We start from the raw sequence: 19,913 nt of genomic DNA, 5'->3' as shown, positions 1-19,913 counted from the left end.
CAGCACAGAACAGGCCCTTCAGCCCACAATGTTGTGCCGACCATTGATCCTCATGTATGCACCCTCAAATTTCTGTGACCATATGCATGTCCAGCAGTCTCTTAAATGACCCCAATGACCTTGCTTCCACAACTGCTGCTGGCAACGCAATCCATGCTCTCACAACTCTCTGTGTAAAGAACCCGCCTCTGACATCCCCTCTATACTTTCCCCCAACCAGCTTAAAACTATGACCCCTCGTGTTAGCCATTTCTGCCCTGGGAAATAGTCTCTGGCTATCAACTCTATCTATGCCTCTCATTATCTTGTATACCTCAATTAGGTCCCCTCTCCTCCTCCTTTTCTCCAATGAAAAGAGACCAAGCTCAGTCAACCTCTCTTCATAAGATAAGCCCTCCAGTCCAGGCAGCATCCTGGTAAACCTCCTCTGAACCCTCTCCAAAGCATCCACATCTTTCCTATAATACGGCGACCAGAACTGGACGCAGTATTCCAAGTGCGGTCTAACCAAAGCTTTATAGAGCTGCAACAAGATCTCACGACTCTTAAACTCAATCCCCCTGTTAATGAAAGCCAAAACACCATATGCTTTCTTAACAACCCTGTCCACTTGGGTGGCCATTTTAAGGGATCTATGTATCTGCACACCAAGATCCCTCTGTTCCTCCACACTGCCAAGAATCCTATCCTTAATCCTGTACTCAGCTTTCAAATTCGACCTTCCAAAATGCATCACCTCGCATTTATCCAGGTTGAACTCCATCTGCCACCTCTCAGCCCATCTCTGCATCCTGTCAATGTCCTGCTGCAGCCTACAACAGCCCTCTATACTGTCAACGACACCTCCGACCTTTGTGTCGTCTGCAAACTTGCTGACCCATCCTTCAATGCCCTCATCCAAGTCATTAATAAAAATTACAAACAGTAGAGGCCCAAGGACAGAGCCCTGTGGAACCCCACTCACCACTGACTTCCAGGCAGAATATTTTCCTTCTACTACCACTCGCTGTCTTCTGTTGGCCAGCCAATTCTGTATCCAAGCAGCTAAGTTCCCCTGTATCCCATTCCTCCTGACCTTCTGAATGAGCCTACCATGGGGAACCTTATCAAATGCCTTACTGAAGTCCATATACACCACATCCACAGCTCGACCCTCATCAACTTTTCTAGTCACATCCTCAAAGAACTCGATAAGGTTTGTGAGGCATGACCTGCCCCTCACAAAGCCGTGTTGACTGTATTTGAACAGAACAAAGCATCAAGTGAACATGAAATATTCAAATGACATGGCGCTTCCGGCTACTTTGAGCTTCCAATCTGTGGAAAGTTACACAAAGTAGTGACTGAATGATGCACACCCTGCGAGGACAAATTTACCATGAATGAAGACGTAGAATTCCAGATATTCGACCTGAAGATAAAGCCACTCATCTCAGAAACAAGACAGAGCTCAGATGAATACTCCTAAATACTTCAGACAAGAGTACTGTGTGCAGCTGTGGACACCACAATAAAGGAAAGCTGAAATTGCACTCGACAGAGCATAGAGGAGATTCTGTGGTTGGTTTGCTCGCTGAGTGGATTTGTTAATTCGCAGATTCATTACCCTGCTGGGTAATACCCTCAGTGCAGCCTCTGATGAAGTGCTGCTTTGTTTCCCACCTCGTATTTAAACTCTGGGGTCCTTTGGAATTAATTTCCTCATTTCTGGTTTTCCTTTGCAGTGGTGTATATATAGGGTCTAGTTCTATGTATTTGTTGATGGCCTTCTTGGTGGAGAACTGAGCCTCTAGAAATTCCCGTGCTTGTCTCTGTTTGGCCTGGGATTCTGACGTTGTCCAAAGTACCACAACTGGGTAATGAAATAATCAGCACACTGAAGAGACTCAAACAGACCAGACAAATCAATAAAGCCGACTATCTGAAAATGAAACCTGAAGGGACAAACACCTCCTGATCCTATGCCCCCCCCAAAAATTACACAAATTAGAAGTATCCCTCAGACCTGTAGTCTCCCTCCCAGGCACACCAACACAGAGGTTAGCCAAGGACTTACAACAAAGACTACAGCACCTCATCAGCAAGTCACCCCACTCAATTCATTCAGCCCAGGAGTTCCTCACTTCGCTCAAAGACATAAGAATAGACAAGGATGAGACCATGGTGCCCTTCGACGTTACCGCTCCATTCACATCAATGACATACCACTGGCAAGAGAAACACTAGCATCACTACTGAAAGAACTGGACCCGAACATCACCATCTCCACAGATAACACGCTGAAATTACTAGACCTATGCGTCATGACCGACTTTACGTTAATGGCCAGATCTGTGAACAAATCAACGGGACACCCATGGGGTCACCTGTCTCCGGACTAATAGCAGACGCAGTGATGCAGGGACTTGAAAGCACAGCCCTTCCACAGATTCAACCTAAATGACGGATTCGATACGTGGACGACACTTTCGTCATCATCAAACGGACAAAAGTAGAGGAGACACACCAACTAATAAACAACACTCTCACCGGCATCAAATCCACCAGAGATGAAAAAAAGAACAAACAGCTCCCATTCCCGGACGTCATGGTAGAATGCAGGACCAACGGGGAATTTCGGACAAAGTTACACAGAAAGGCCACATATGCACAGATTAAGTCCTGAATATCAACAACCACCCCAACACCCACAAACAGAGTTGCATAAAACCACTATTTAAACAAGTGACAACATGCTGCAGCAACCCTGAACTATGCTAAAATGAAGAAGAATACCTCTACCAAGTATTTACGGACAACAGACTCCCGAACAGCTGGGTCTGATGATGTCTTTCAGACAAACAACAGAAAGATACTGCATGCCCTGACGCATTTGTCATGTTAACATGAATCAAAAACGTATCTGAACTGACCACAAGACTCCTACGACCATTGGGCATCAGAGTGACACACAAACCTACGTCAACCCTACGCCAACTGCTAACTCGAACCAAAGACCCCTTACCCACTATAGACAGAACAAGCATGATATACAAAATTCCATGCAAGTTCTGCGACAAACATTACATTGGACAGACAGGAAGGAAACTGGCCACAAGGATACATGAACACCAACTAGCAACAAAAAGACATGACCAGTACTCATTCATCTCCATTCACAAGGATAAGGAGAACCACCAGCTCAGTTTGGACAACATGGGATCCTAGGACAGGCCAAACAGAGACAAACACGGGAATTCTTCGAGGCTTAGTTCTCCACCAAGAAAGTCATCAACAAACATATAGAACTAGACCCTATATATATATCACTGTGAAGGAAAACCAAAAATGAAGTAACCAATCCAATAGACCCCAGAATTTAAATACCAGGTGGGAAAACATAACAGCGCTTCATCGGAGGCTGCACTGATGATGTTACCCAGCAGTGTAATGAAATGTCTGCAAATTAATGAACTAGCTCAGTGAGCCAACCAACCAAAGCATCCACAACCTGAGCTACAAATCCACTCAAAAACCTCATAGAGGAGAATCATCAGAATGTTTCCTGCGTTAGAATGATTCAGCTATGAAAAGAGACTGATGGGTTAATTTTCTTAGAGCAGGAGGCTGAGAGAGAACTTGAATGAGTTGTGCAAAGTTATGAGATGTTATAGACAGAGGAGATAGAAGTTTTTCCCATTTGGAGAAGGGTCACAGCCCAAATCAACCAATCAATAGGCAAGCAACAGTGCAAAACAGAAAAGATCTGATGGCAATGCAGAAAGAAAAGGTTAATGCCAATGTGATTAAATGAAAAGACTGCCTTCCTGGATACAGTCGATAGTCTGCATGGTTTTGTCAAAAGCAGATCCTGTCTGAAAAATTTAACCAAGTTATTTGATGAGGTGAGACATGCAGTGGATGAGAGTAATGCTGTGGGTGTTGTATATATGGACTTTCAGAAAGCATTTGATATGATGCTACACGGCAGGTTGGTTAGCATTTAGAAATGTTTGGGATTGATGGCAACATGGATTAGAAGTTGACTGAAAGCTAGAAAACAGAGAGCAGGTATGGATGGGCATTTCTTAGACTGAAGATAAGTTGAAAGTAATGTTCCTCAAGAAATTGGTTTTGACCCTGGCTTTTCTTGACTTATGTGAATGATTTGGAGGTGGATGTCGAGGGAGAAGTCTCAAAATTGGCAGAACATGCTGAGCTAGGGAGAATAGTGAATTGTGAGATCAACGCTGGGCAACTTCAGTGGGACTTTGAAAAGTTGGCCTAATGGGCTGACAACTGGCTGATGAATTTCAGTGTAGAAAAATGTAAGGTAAGAAGGAGCATGGAGTGACAACACAGGCTCAATGGTATAACTTTGAGGGGAGTACGAAAGCAAGGGGACCTCAGGGTTCACGTACATAACTCTCTGCAGGTGACCAGGCAAGTTGAAACAGTTGTTAAGAAGTCTTACAGGATTCTTGGGTCTTTTGATAGAAGCATAGTGTATAAAGACAAGAAAGTGATGCTGCGCCTCTGCAAATCATTGATCAGTCCACATTTGGAGCATTGTGTTCAGTTCTGGGCACTTTATTTTAGGAAGAACGTTAGCAGCCTGGAGAGAGTGCAAAGTAGATTTACTAGAATTATACAAGGAATGAGGCATTTTAAATACAAGGAAAGATTAGAAAAATTGGGTTTATTCTCCTTGGAACAGAGAAGATTAAGAGATGACAGTATTGATTTGTTCAAAATTATGAACCATTTTAACAGGGTAAAGAAGGATATTCTGTTTCTGCTGGTTGGTATATCAGTAACTAGGGGTTACAATTTCAAAGTTGTCAGCAACAGAGCTAGGACTGAGATGAGGAGAAACTTCTTTAATCAGAGAATTGTTAGGATTTGGAATACACTATCTGGGAAAGCGACGAAGGTAGATTCCATGAGTTTTGAGTATGGCATCCTTTATGTTTGTCAGTAGCTGTCATAGAGTGGTTGTTGGTTTGTGGGCTAACCTGATAACTAGGGATCTGAGCCTGATAGCCCACAAACCAACAACCACCTATGACAGCTACTGACGAACATGAAGGATCCCATACCCAAAACCAAGAAAAAACAGTGTAATGTACAAAATACCATGCAAGGACAGTGCAAAACACTACATAGGCCAAACCGGAAGAAAATTGATGATGCTGATACATGAACACCAACTATCCACTAAGAAACATGACCAGTTCTCACTTGTCTCACTACACATGGACAAAGAGGGACACAAATTTGACTGGGACAACACGTCCACAATTGTACACGCCAAACAGAGACATGTCCAGCGAATTCCTGGAGGCCTGATATTCTAACCAGGACTCAATCAACAAATGCATTGAACTAGACCCTCTGTACAAACCACTGCGAAACAGAACTGGAAGTGATATGAAACACCCCAAAAAACTGAGATATATAAATAACAAGCGGGACAGAACACCGACACTTCATCAGAGGTGAAATGATGATGTTACTTAGCAGGGTGACCAAACATTTGCAACCAAACTCATCGGCTCGGCGAGCATGTCTACAACCTCATCCATGACCCGAGCTGCAAATCTTCTCAGAAACTTTAAAATCACAGTGTGTTTTGGCCACATTCATTGTTTTGAATTCTGCCTAGCTTCACAATTGAAAAATGTCTTTACTTTGCATAGTTAGGATTGACTGAAAACAATACCTCAAAGGGAATTTGGTGTGTGGGATATGACATTGAAGAATTTGAATACTGCTACTTGAAAAACATTTGATTCTGTGATCTGGTTCAGTAAAAGAATCAATTCACTGGCATGTTGGAGTATACTGTTAGATAAAGACTTTTGCAAGAGAGATCAGATGAATTGAAGTCACTATTCAAAATCTACCTCCATGAGAGATTTTTATGTTCCATTTGAAGACATTCTCAGAAACAATACTTACCACTTGACAGACTTTCTTGTTGAATGGATGTACAAATACAAGTCTTGATTTGAATCTCTATAGGTGCAGAGAATTAGCACTGTCATATGATCAGGCCAATTCAACCACTGCCACCATGTGCTTTGGTACATAACTGTCACCATACCTGGAGCTAGTGAACCTATTTGGTCCAAAGCAGATCAAATGTTTCATACAATAAACAGGCACAAGTTACATTGTCACTTAAACAATGTTATAAAGGGCATTAAGAAACCTCAGATAATGCCTGTTCTCTCCAAGATCATAAAGTACTGTTAATTCCTCAAAGGGCAGTAGGGCTGGGTGAATTGAAAATTCCAAGTCTGAGATTTTTGTCCAAGGGTAATCAAGAAATATAAAACAAGGACTGTTAAATATATCTCCGGTATAGATTAGCCATGATCTTATTGAATGACAATATGCATGAGGCCCAGTTCTGTCTCTGTGTCCAGTTGTTGCATTTGTCAATACTTTTACGTTTCATATTATTATTTAGTTGCGAGGGAAAAAATCTGTCTGGCTTTTATTTGTAGATCTGTCAGCAAGCCATGTGAAAGTGAGTTCACGACATATCACGTGGCTGCTTTAACTTTAAATAGATTGATGCAAGTGATGCAATTGATAATCTCCCAGGCATGCATTTCTGTGAAAAGTGAACAAGAGAAAGGAACAACTTCTACATTGGAAAGGCTGGCGATTCCTTTAAGCGACATGTGTCAAATCATTGAGGGATGAGATGACGACGAAACATTCTAAATCTTAGTTATTACTTTAAATAGTGATTTCACCAACATAGAAGTGTCCTATTATTGGAGACACCTGGACAATGGAGCACATTACGTCTTACTGAATGGCAGAGCAGGCTCGAGGGGCTGAATTGCTGACTCCCACTTCTCGATTTTATGTTCTTAAACGAAGGTGGAATTGAAAGGTGTTTGGAATCCAATCTGTGAAATTACTTTTATTTCTTTTTTGCTTTATATTTTTAAATCATTTCCTTACTTTGTTTTCTCAAGTACTCATCTGCGCAATTTTTTTTGACAGTAAATTGCCTGTGTTACACTCTGAACTTGTGTACAATTTCAGCATTTAATGCCTGGCTGGATTAATACAGAAATCCCGAAATAGGAGATAGCAATAACTGCAGATGCTGGAGTCAGAGCTGATACAGTGTGGAGCTGGAGGAACACAGCAGGTCAGGCAGCATCAGAGGAGCAGGAGAGGTCTAGGCTCAAAATGTCGATTCTCCTGCTCCTCTGATGCTGCCTGACCTGCTGTGTTCCTCCAGCTCCACACTGTATCAATCCTGAAGTAGGTGTTTGTCGCTCACAGCTCTGCCACATGTTGTACTATAGACACAACCACTATCTTCCTGCCCACAGAATCAGTAATCAGAGAAAAGAGTTGATGTGATGAGAAGTTCCCATTTTCCGGTCTTAAATCACTGCTGATAACCATGAAAAGATCCAATTTCAGTCAGGTGTAAACAAGTTTTAATTGGTGGTCAGGGTGACAACTATTGCTGAACAACACAACTGGCTCTGAAAAAGAAGTTGTCTATACAGAGAGATGTTGAATGTTGCCATTTAGATTGTTTGATCAATAAATTCTTTAGACTTTTAATTTTAAATGACCTTTTAATGACATTTTGTCTTCTACTCCCTTTCCACATGTATGCCAAATGTTCCCCCATGGTTTTTTTAAAAAATGAATTCATTTTACAGCTTTAATTTTTCAATTTGGTTGTTTTTGTGTATTATTGGATGTGATTAGCTGTTAAGACAGCTTGTTGACATTCCTACAGCTACGTGCTGGAAACTCCCATTGAGCAACTCTCAAAGTCACTGCGTGGTGACAGAGGTAAAAGTGTCAAATGCTGCTTGATATCCAACATCCCCATCACACGCTGCATTCAACTGACTGTTGAAAGCAGAATGTGATCACATGTGCAAAAGGTCAGGCTGGAGTCATTATCATCATATCAGCTCATTTCAATCGCAATTAAATCTTTCATTTTTATTTTGTATAGTATTCATTTTTAAATTCCAACATAATTGTTCATTTTGCAAATGTTTTTGTTGTGGTCAGGGCAGCAGTGGAAGTACAGTGGAAACAGAAATACTCAGCAGGTTAGTCAGTAACTGTGCAGTGACAGACAGAGTGGGTGAAGACTGTAGACCACTAATCCGAAAAGCTGGGAAGAATATTCTCAGCCACATGGAAGAAGGCTTGGGTGCAGGTCTGGGAGCAAACATCGAAACCTGTTCATCTCTCTGGTTCCTTGATGTGCTTCAACCTGAGGTGATATTGCTGGAGAAATGGACAATGTGGGAAAAGACCCTGCACAGCAGCACAGATCTGCTAACTGACCAACTGGGGCAAGTTTCTGATGATGCAGAGTGTCGTACAAGCCTTTTGCTGGGTCAGGAGGCTGTTCGCAGCGCAGAGATGACGTCCTGATGGCAGGTAGGAGGGCCCAAGGGATTCCCTGTCACTTGTCCCATGAATGTGCCACAAAAGTGTAAAGGCTATGGTTGACCATAATTCCTGTTTTTCAATATAGATCAGGCTTCTGGGGCTCTCGATTCTGAAATGCCCTCATGTCTTCTTACTAGTGTCAGCAGGGTCCACATGGGCAAGTGTGTCTGCCATTCATCCACTGCAGCAGCTCGTTTATTGGCACTTCCACCTTGGAAACCTGCCTGCTGAATTCACTTGTTTAACAAGTCAGCGGGAGGTGGTGGGTGATGGTGGTGGGTGCAGTGGTGGTGGAGGGGGGAGGGGTTGGTGATGGTGGTGGGTGCGTTGGTGGTGGAGGGGGAGGGGATGGTGATGATAGTGGGTGCTGTGGCAGTGAAGGAGTGAGGGTTTGGTGATGATAGTGGGTGCTGTAGTGGTGAAAGGGTGAGGGTTTAGTGATGACGGTGGGTGCTGTAGTGGTGGAGGGGTGAGGGGTTGGTATTGACGGTGGGTGCTGTGGTGGTGGAGGGGTGAGGGGTTGGTGATGGCAGTGGGTGCTGTGGTGGCGGAGGGATGAGGGGTTGGTGATGACAGTGGGTGCTGTGGTGGCGGAGGGGTGAGGGGTTGGTGATGGCAGTGGGTGCTGTGGTGGCGGAGGGGTGAGGGGTTGGTGATGGCAGTGGGTGCTGTGGTGGTGAAGGATTGAGGGTTTCCATTTCAGAGAGAGATGAAGAGGAATTTCTTTTGAGTCACCAATGTTTGCAATTCTCTTTCCCAACGACCACTGCATTCTGACTCATTGAATGTTTATTAAAATCGGTGAAGATTTTTTGATCAACTTGGTTTAGCACTAAGGGCAGTAGGCAAGAAAATGTAGTTAAGGTCACAAGCAGATCAGTCATCATCTTACTGAATAGTGGAATAGACTTAATGGATTGATTTGCCTACTTTGCAGCTATGTTTTATGTTAATTTGTTCATGCAATTTCTTACTTGCAGTGCTGTGAAAATTGAATGCACCGATGCCATGTAACAGAGCAGGGCAAATCGAAGAGTTAGAAATGCGACCAGCAATGATGACTCCCCAAGCACCCCAACCCCATGACAACCTGTTTCAACAGCTAATTTCAGCTTCAAAAGGCCCATAAGCATAACAAAGCACTCAAACAGAAATAATATTTTCATGTGATATTCAAAGTAAAAAAAAATCATCGATTAAATCAAAACATGTCAATGAAATTGAACAGAGATGGTAGGAACTGCAGATGCTGGAGAATCCGTGATAACAAGGCGTAGAGCTGGATGAACACAGCAGGCCAAGCAGCATCAGAGGAGCAGGAAGGCTGACGTTTCGGGCTTAGATCCTTTTGAAGAAGGGTCTACGCCCGAAATGTCAGGCTTCCTGCTCCTCTGATGCTGCTTGGCTTGCTGTGTTCATCCAGCTCTACACCTTGTTATAATGAAATTGAACAAATGCATCACGCCCTTGCCTTCATTGGTCAATGCATTGAGTATAGGAGTTGGGACAACATGTTGCGGCTGTACAGGACATTGGTTAGGCCATTTTTAAGATACTGTGTTCAGTTCTGGTCTCCCTGCTATAGAAAAGATGTTGTGAAACTTGAAGGAGTCGGTATATATTTTCAAGGATGTTGTCGGGATTAGATTTTTGAGCTATCGGAAGGGACTGAATAGGCAGAGGCTTGTTTCCCAGGAGCATTGGAAGCTGAGAGGTGACCTTGTTAAAGGTTTAAAAAAATCATGAGGGACATGGATCGGGTGATTAACGAGGGTCCTTTTCCCATGGTAGGGAAGTCCAAAACTAGAGGGCATAGGCTTAAGGTGAGAGGAGTAAGATTTAAAAGGGGCCTAAGGGCCAACTTTTTCACACAGAGGGTGGTACGTGTCTTGAACGAGCTGCCAGAGGGAATGATGGAAACAGATACTATTACAACATTTAAAAGGCATCTGGATGGATCCATGAGTAGGAAGGGTTTAGAGGGATATTGGCCAAATGCTGGCAAATGGGACTGGATTAATTTAGGATATCTGGTCGGTGTGTTGGACCAAAGAGACTGTTTCTGTGCTGTATAACTCTATTACTGTGATTCAATACTCCTCTGTAGAATTGTGTTTCTGGCTACTATGCCATTTAAGTTCTTAATGCATCAATCCATACGAGATCAGCTTTAACATTTATGTAATATTCAGATTCTCTTGTCTAAAATGGAAATATTGCGTCGATATTTATTTGAGGGTGATCTGCTTTGCTCGAATTTTTGAGATGCCCATTTCTTAAACAGCAAATATCAGGCTGTAATTGTAACAGCAAAAGAGTAATGCCTGATTGTCTGATTGCATTTCTTTTGTGATACAGCACTGGGGCCTGTGGAACACAAAAAGAGAAGCACTAACAAGTGTTGTCTGCTGACCCCTCCACCACCCCCGATGTTTCCACCACCTATCTTCATGGAAAGCAAAAGTCTTGTGAGTACCACCAAGTTCCTTTGTGTCATACCCATCCTGCTATCATTGTTGCTAACCACAAATATAGTGTCTGCCTTTAACGCCTGCTATTTTGCTGTTTGTTTAGGCCTTGGAATGATCTGCGCAATTTTCACCAGTTACATGGGGTCTATCAAATGACACTGCTGAAATATTGCTAAAAATTTCAATGTTAGATTATACACATTCTGAAGAAAATTATTGCAGCAACAGGTTGTGAAATGCTGTTTGTTTTGTACATTCAGTACAAATTGTGGTGTGTCATTTCTTGTCACTACTCAGCCAATTTCAATTGTACATGATAATATTGACTTATATAGTAACGTTATGAGCAAACATCTCGTAACATTAAAGTACTGATGAAGGGTCCAGACCCGAAATGTCAGCTTTTGTGCCCGTAAGATGCTGCTTGGCCTGCTGTGTTCATCCAGCTCCACACTTTTTTATTCTGAATATCCTGCTGTGGCACTGAGCTAAACATGTTACAAAAGTCCCATATTTGCTGCAGAGATAATGGGAACTGCAGATGCTGGAGAATTCCAAGATAATAAAATGTGAGGCTGGATGAACACAGCAGGCCAAGCAGCATCTCAGGAGCACAAAAGCTGACGTTTCGGGCCTAGACCCTTCATCAGAGAGGGGGATGGGGAGAGGGAACTGGAATAAATAGGGAGAGAGGGGGAGGCGGACCGAAGATGGAGAGTAAAGAAGATAGGTGGAGAGAGTGTAGGTGGGGAGGTAGGGAGGGGATAGGTCAGTCCAGGGAAGACGGACAGGTCAAGGAGGTGGGATGAGGTTAGTAGGTAGCTGGGGGTGCGGCTTGGGGTGGGAGGAAGGGATGGGTGAGAGGAAGAACCGGTTAGGGAGGCAGAGACAGGTTGGACTGGTTTTGGGATGCAGTGGGTGGGGGGGAAGAGCTGGGCTGGTTGTGTGGTGCAGTGGGGGGAGGGGACGAACTGGGCTGGTTTAGGGATGCAGTAGGGGAAGGGGAGATTTTGAAACTGGTGAAGTCCACATTGATACCATATGGCTGCAGGGTTCCCAGGCGGAATATGAGTTGCTGTTCCTGCAACCTTCGGGTGGCATGATTGTGGCAGTGCAGGAGGCCCATGATGGACATGTCATCTAGAGAATGGGAGGGGGAGTGGAAATGGTTTGCGACTGGGAGGTGCAGTTGTTTGTTGCGAACTGAGCGGAGGTGTTCTGCAAAGCGGTCCCCAAGCCTCCGCTTGGTTTCCCCAATGTAGAGGAAGCCGCACCGGGTACAGTGGATGCAGTATACCACATTGGCAGATGTGCAGGTGAACCTCTGCTTAATGTGGAATGTCATCTTGGGGCCTGGGATGGGGGTGAGGGAGGAGGTGTGGGGACAAGTGTAGCATTTCCTGCGGTTGCAGGGGAAGGTGCCGGGTGTGGTGGGGTTGGAGGGCATTGTGGAGCGAACAAGGGAGTCACGGAGAGAGTGGTCTCTCCGGAAAGCTGACAGGGGAGGGGATGGAAAAATGTCTTGGGTGGTGGGGTCGGATTGTAAATGGCGGAAATGTCGGAGGATAATGCGTTGTATCCGGAGGTTGGTAGGGTGGTGTGTGAGAACGAGGGGGATCCTCTTTGGGCGGTTGTGGCGGGGGCGGGGTGTGAGGGATGTTTTGCGGGAAATACGGGAGACGCGGTCAAGGGCGTTCTCGATCACTGTGGGGGGAAAGTTGCGGTCCTTAAAGAACTTGGACATCTGGGATGTGCGGGAGTGGAATGTCTTATCGTGGGAGCAGATGCGGCGGAGGCGGAGGAATTGGGAATAGGGGATGGAATTTTTGCAGGAGGGTGGGTGGGAGGAGGTGTATTCTAGGTAGCTGTGGGAGTCGGTGGGCTTGAAATGGGCATCAGTTACAAGCTGGTTGCCTGAGATGGAGAGTGAGAGGTCCAGGAAGGTGAGGGATGTGCTGGAGATGGCCCAGGTGAACTGAAGGTTGGGGTGGAAGGTGTTGGTGAAGTGGATGAACTGTTCGAGCTCCTCTGGGGAGCAAGAGGCGGCGCCGATACAGTCATCAATGTACCGGAGGAAGAGGTGGGGTTTGGGGCCTGTGTAGGTGCGGAAGAGGGACTGTTCCACGTAACCTACAAAGAGGCAGGCATAGCTGGGGCCCATGCGGGTGCATGGTTTATAAGCAATCAGCAAATACTTATGGCAAGAGCATAGCTCAGCTGTAATGTTGCTGTAGCTGAATTGCCTCTCAACAGGTATAAGCATAAAGAAAAGTCATATATAAAATTACAGTGGTTTGCTGGTATCATACTTTGAGCCAGGATCTTCAGGAAAGAAACAAACTAAAGTCATAAGTAAAATCTGACATGGATTCATCAAGTTAGTGTGCCATGTCACACTATGTTTGGGGAATAAGCAAAGTCACAGACTGTCTATTTTATATTAACAAGTTATAAGTATTCAAATAGGCTGGCTATTATATAATAATTCCCTGTGTCGTATTCTAAAACTAACATTTCATTCAAGCCAAAAAAGCTGCAAGTAGCTTTTAAGGGGTTTTAGTGACAGCATGTTTGATCTGATTGAATTACTCAAGCCCAGCTGAGATCCTACTGGGGACCATGTAATAACCAAAATATTCCCTGAGCTTATATCTGGAAAGATAGAAAGGTGCCAATCTGGTGTAGCACTGAATGATTCTCCACTATGTGTTATTTATCGTCATCTGAGGTTGACAAGTCTCAAAGTTGTGTTCTGTCCCCTCTAGTACTCTAAAATGTCTTTGCTGAATCACACTGAATGCATTGCATGATTAGCTCTACTCCTAAGAAGAGAAATTACATTGAATGTTCGATTGTTCTGCTGGGTATTCAGGTAGTGGGTAAGGTAAAGTCGCAATAGTCTTACAGACCATAGGATTACTTTCATTGGAGACTGACACTGGTGGTGGTTTAACCTGATGGTCACCATATCTCAGGCAAGGAGAGAGGTTGAGAAGGAGCCCCGTTCATGGTAACCTCAGCCAGTGTGTGAACTGAACCCATGCTATTGGTGTCAATATGCATCAAAAAATAGCTGACCAGCCAACTGAACTGAACTGACTCCCCTCTCCCTAATATGTGGTACTATTCCATTGGAAGATCATTTACATTCCTGGAGGCAGGGAACTGCTGTTGGATATTGTCCAGCACTTTTTACAGAGTAAATGGCATATCATGAAACGTGAATTGGCTCTGTTGGACTACTTGAGTCTGTTTATATTGGCGATTAATGAACTTAATTTGTTAAGCCAGAGTTTGGGCTAGAGGAAACATCGAGAAACCAAGCAGTTGTTGTAAGCTAAAACTTGTAAGCTTGGAGCAGGCAATTTTTAAAATAGAGGTCCTACACAAAGAAACCGATGTATTATGTCTGTGTAGCTCAGAGATGTAAAATTTACAACAGCCACCCTTTGACAAGTCCAAAACTGGCCAAAGGTTCAGGCTAGAAACTGTGAGACTCAGGAAAACCAGGTTTAAATCATACACGAAGGTAAATTATTCTACCTGCTAGCATTTAATTGGGCATTGAAAATATCTTTGTTTTTGTGCAGGCATTTTTTCCCTGTTGATATAGGATTTCTTGGTTCAGCCTGTTTACCAGCTTCAGTTACGTGTTATAGGTTTAAAAGTCTTTTGTCTCTTGTTGCAGTTGAATATGTAAATTATACTCATGTGAGTGATTAGTACCTAGTTTCATTGGCTTGGAGATACCACCAGGTTGCTGTTTATAGTGCAGTGTTTAAATGGATTCTTCTAAGTAGTTTTAGGTATTTTTATCTGGTAGAGACCAGCAGTTACAATGGAGCAAGAGATGCACTGACCAGGTTACTTCAAAACTTGTTACTGGAAATATGACTGTTATGAATGAATTGAATGTAGGAAATCAGTGCAAACAATGGGAAACCTGAAGTAGCTGAGAGATACTGAACTGTGGTTAATGTTCAATGCAGAAAGAAAGAATAAATACATTTTAAACACTAACTAACTTGGGGAGTTTTGCAATTTAAAATCAGTAGCATTTTGAAATGCACCAGCACTTCTTTCCTTTATGACCGAAAGTGATTCAGCACCTAGACTGAGAAGAAGGAGGCAGCTTCTCTTAACATCAATGCTTCCTAAATCTGACTCCACTGTAACCCTTTATTGATGCTTCAAAATTGGTGAGACCCCAGACACCAAGACTAAACTGAACAGGACAGTAGCATTCAATACTGAATTATTAAAGTTCGCACCTTAAAGATAAACATACACTTTATCATATACTTACGTAAACCTGTGTTTAACCATTTTTTTTGTGATAGCTCATGAAAATGTTATCTGAATCAAGATAGCATGCAACTAGGAGTATATAAATAGCACAAATCAAGACTGTAAGGCACAAGATAAAGTACAGAAGGATACAGAAGACATTCACTCATTTTAGCTTATAAAATCGATTTAAGCATGAGAAGCTCAGTTGGCCGTGCAATATTTCTACTACCTATTGAAATGTTGGCTGCAGCTCACTTGGTAGGATCCTCACCTCAGAACACAAGGGGCTGAACTTACCAAGGAAGGAAAAATTCCACCTAACGTTCCAGGTTCAAATCTCACTCCGGTTCTTGGGCACTGAAATGTTTGTTGACAGTCTAGTATTGCACTGAGGGAAGCTGTGCTGTCAGAGATGCTACTTTTTGGATGCCATCGTTGTCCCATCGCTCTGCTAAATAAAAGATCCACCGCTATTGATTGAAGATAACACCCTGCAGTTCTTTAAATGACCTTGTGAATATTTATTCAGTTGTTGTTATATGTGAAGTTAAACAAAATCCACACAACACCATCCTCTAAGTGTAGAGATCTATGGAGCCTGCTTGGTCTATTGTGGTAGAGGAAGGTCACTTATGGGTCTCACTAGAGGATGCCCTTGTAATGAACCAAAATAGGTTATTGCATTCTATTAATGAAAACCTACAGTTCTGAGAATCTGTCTAAAGTATGATTAGCCAATTGTGTGCATCTAGCACAGCAGAATGTTACAAATTACAGTGATAGAAAAGACATCATTGCAGTGACTATGAGGAGGTCCTAAATTTAGGTCACTCACTCCTTTGTGACTCTAAGCGGTTCTGCCCATACAATATTATTGTAGCAGAGACGTTTAAGACATTCCTCAATATTAACCCTTTTACACCCTTACAACAGTTATTACACTGTAGTTTGTCGTAGTTTACTCTGCTCAATTTGGCTTCTGAATTTCCTACATTGTTTAGTGACTACCCAAACAGCACATCATTGGCTGTAAAATACTTGGAGTGTCTGGTAGTTGTGAAAAACCCTGTGTATATGGAAGTCTTCATTTTACATATCTTGCAGGGCCTGCTGACCTTTACACTTGGATTTCCAATGATTGAGTTTGCAATATAAATTTCTAAAACCACACTGAAATGTTTACATTCAAGTGTAAATTTGCTACTGGATGCTCTAAACACATTGTTTATAGGGATAAAACTACTACACTATCCTCTCCAGTAGAGTTTCAACATTGTGCTGTAACATTTTTTTTAATAGGAAGAGGCATGTTAAGAGAATAGAGCTTTAAAATGAATGATCACTGGATCTACGTGAAGACTTTCAGCAATGCTCTGCTATGTTAGATACACACGTTATCCTGACTATATGTGGCTTTATGTGATCTGCATGGACTCAGAATTCAAAGCCATAACGAAAGCTTGGAACTAAAAACATCATTACAGCTGTCTGAATAGCATACTTTCAAAGTTCTGTTAAGCACCAATACAAAAGATAAAGTTTCCATAGTCTTACCAGACCGTAGAGCTGCCCTCTTATTAGAGAGAGAAAGGCCCTCACTGCTAGTTAATGCAGGGAAAAGAGGACACAGCTTGGATTAATAGTAAACATTCAACCCTGTGTGATCTACATCAGCTCTAGATAGTGTATTTGTCATCTGAAAAGTGTGGATGTGTTTTGAAATCCACATTTTCTTGTATTGAGGTTCCTATTTAGGATTCCATTACACTTATTTCTCCATAAGGCAATACTTTGTATCAGTGTGCGAAGAGTAGGCCGTGTTGAACAAAGTTTACCTTAACTGGTAAACAAGCACTGAACAGGGACTCGTAAGCATTTTGTTTGTGTGGGTGATTTAGTCACAGCCATGGCCAAAAACCAATGACTGTTGATCAAATCACTTTCTCTTTATTTTTCCTTGCCAGTTCTCCTTCCCTTTCTCAAGCTGCTAGTCCCCAGTGCTGCAATGCCTTTATCTTGGTGTCTTACTTAGCAGCAAGTAAAAGTTTTCTATCATTGTCCCAAACAGAGGTAAATACTGCAAATGCTGGAAATTGAAAAAAAAACACACAGAATGCTGGTGAAATTCAGTAAGTCTGCTTCTTATGGTATGACAGTTCTTCAGAACAGAGGAGAGTCATACTGGACTCAAAACATTAACTCTGTTTCTCTCTCCACAGATGCTGCCAGACCTGCTGAGATTCTCCAAAATTCTGTGTTTGTTTCGTGTTATTGTACTTGGGAGTTTTGAATTGTTTGAGTCACATACAGGAAGAATTGTATGCATATTGAGTCAATTTTAAACTTGGGTTCATAATATAAAAGAGTTGGAAAGTTCTTGGAAAGAACTCAGCCTCTGATCTCACCCTTCCCTCTTAAATTTACACTGTATTGCACCATGTCCTTCAATCCTAACTTTTATAAGTAGTTATTGCAATGGATGACCTTTGAGTAACTAGACTAATCATTTCTTGAATAAATTAATTTATTAATGATATTTTCTGTCATCTTTTTTATTTCTTAGCAAGAAGAAATAAATTTGAAGAATTTACCATTGGAAATAAAGACAACTGAGTCTTCATGTAAAGTATCAGTTGGACCTCCTGGACCACCAGGCCCCCAGGTAAGCTTAATAGATACTTTTGGATAAACTTCAAGATCTCAAACTTTGCTGGTCTCAGCTAGAATTTGTACTGCTATATTTGAAAATAGTGCAATTTGCTGGTGTTTGATTTCAGCTTCACTGAGCCCTTTTCTCTACCCCAGTCCCAGGCAGATTTTTTTTTGTCAGCAAGTGAAGATGGTAACCTTTTTGATCATTTGAAATCAATGTTATTCAATATTATTAAATCATATCAAAACTGCGCAATGTCAGACAACTATAGCTGTTGCTTTAAAATTATCAGTTCTATTTAGAGATGTTTGCAGTATGGAGGTTAAACCCACATGTTCAATCCAATATTAAAGTGGCCTATCAAGGAGCAGTGGGTGCTTGGACCTCCTGGGTTTAAAATGTACAATTGGTGGAAATTGACGTGTGTACAAACTGACTGAAGGTTGATGAGTGAACTTTGCTTCACTAACCCACAACACATATTTAGGATCTGGTCTTTCTTTCACTTCTGAACAATAATTTAAAAAATGAAATGGGACCCTGTGTTTAGAGTTACTTAAATGACAAAGGTACCAAAACTAATTCAACATTTCTGTTCATCAGTAAGGAAACTTTATGCCTAAATTGTACACTTCTCTTTCACAAAGGACTTACATGAACAATTCAATCATTAAAAGTTTGATGCTTTTTGCAGTAGCTGCAATTCCTGCTTGAAGACTTTGAGAATATTTGATATAAACAGTAAAATGAAAATGATATACACGGAGCACAGTGCAAACATCAACAGAATAATAATGACTTTATGATATACGTCCATGTATGGAGAATCCAAAGGAAAGAATTAGGACCTGAAAGAATAAAAGAGCCGGATATGAACAGTATTTCTGCAATGAAGTAAATCATATGCAATGAAATATTTCCCACCATAAATTTCCAATTCAGGAATTTTCCCTGATGCTGTAACCACATTAAAAATGAGATTTTAAAAATTGTCTTTTGCTGAACAATTTACATGTAAAATATTTTGTGTCTTGATATTTAGGGACGGAGCCCAAAGGGCTAATGTGTTGCGTGATGGTATGCACTAAATACATAATATTGCTCGGTGTTGATGTCCATACGATAACAGTTTTATTTAGTAATCATTGGTTCAGGAGTCAAAGGATGAATTCTCTAACAATAATGCAACCTTTAAGTTTGTATGATTTTTAAAAAATCTGTCTATGATTTCCTGAGGTGCTACATATGGAATGTAATGAGCAAAAGATTATCTTTTTGCATCGTATTTTAATTACACTCTCCTGCTAGTGGTAGTGCTAGGTTATCTTCAGTTTATGACTCCAGGCTCCTCAGCCTGTATCATTTTGAATGTGCCTTTACTTTCCAAATAACTGCAGATTTTACTATTTAAATGCAATGAAATGGAACACTGTCAACAGTTTTGTACCCCTTATCTAGGGAAAGATACATTGGCATTGTAGCAGTCCAGAGACAGTTCACTGGGTTGATCCCAGATTTTGAAGGATTTTCTTGTGAGATGTTGACTCGGCTGGGCTTGTATTCATTGAGGTTTAGAAAAATGACAGGAAATCTTAATGAACTATACAACCTCCTTTGAGGGTTATATAGTGTAGATGCAGAGAGTTCTTTTTATCATTGAGGAGATTCTAGGACTAGTGGATATAGTCTCAGAATAAGGGGTTGGCTACTGAAGACATTTAGTGAATTTCTTCTCTGATGGTAGTGAATCTGTGGAATTCTTTATTGCAGAGGGCTGTTGAGGTTGGGGTATTCATTATGAAGAAGGCTGAAATAGACAGATTTATAATTAACAAGACAGTCCTTGACAATGAGGGTGTGTTCAGAGCAGTTTTGCTCAGACTCAGTCTGTTGACTTATTTTAAAATAAGAACCTGTTGTTGTTGTTCAAGGATGCTCAACACAACAACAATGCTCAGAACAGAAGCTTGTGTATGAATTATACAATGGCAGAAAGCCCATGAAAAGTGAACATCCTCTCTTTCTTTACAAAGAAATATCAAAAAATGAAGATAGCTGGGTAT

General features: G+C 42.0%; 1 protein-coding gene across 2 annotated transcripts in view; it reads left to right on the top strand.

The window, feature by feature from the left end:
• LOC125461153 (acetylcholinesterase collagenic tail peptide) overlaps positions 1–19,913 on the top strand; it is a 102,553-nt gene that overhangs the window by 16,027 nt on the left and 66,613 nt on the right. For both annotated transcript variants that reach the window (XM_048549619.2, XM_048549628.2), the window contains 2 exons: positions 10,795–10,904; positions 17,761–17,859. In XM_048549619.2, coding sequence (XP_048405576.1) covers positions 10,795–10,904; positions 17,761–17,859 — 209 coding nt within the window. The remainder of the gene's footprint in view (positions 1–10,794; positions 10,905–17,760; positions 17,860–19,913) is intronic.

Source organism: Stegostoma tigrinum, chromosome 2, assembly GCF_030684315.1.
Source record: "Stegostoma tigrinum isolate sSteTig4 chromosome 2, sSteTig4.hap1, whole genome shotgun sequence".
In the NCBI taxonomy this organism is placed as follows: Eukaryota; Metazoa; Chordata; class Chondrichthyes; order Orectolobiformes; family Stegostomatidae; genus Stegostoma; species Stegostoma tigrinum.
The sequence above is the reverse complement of the archived record's forward strand: the minus strand, read 5'-3'. Positions and strand labels throughout refer to the sequence as shown.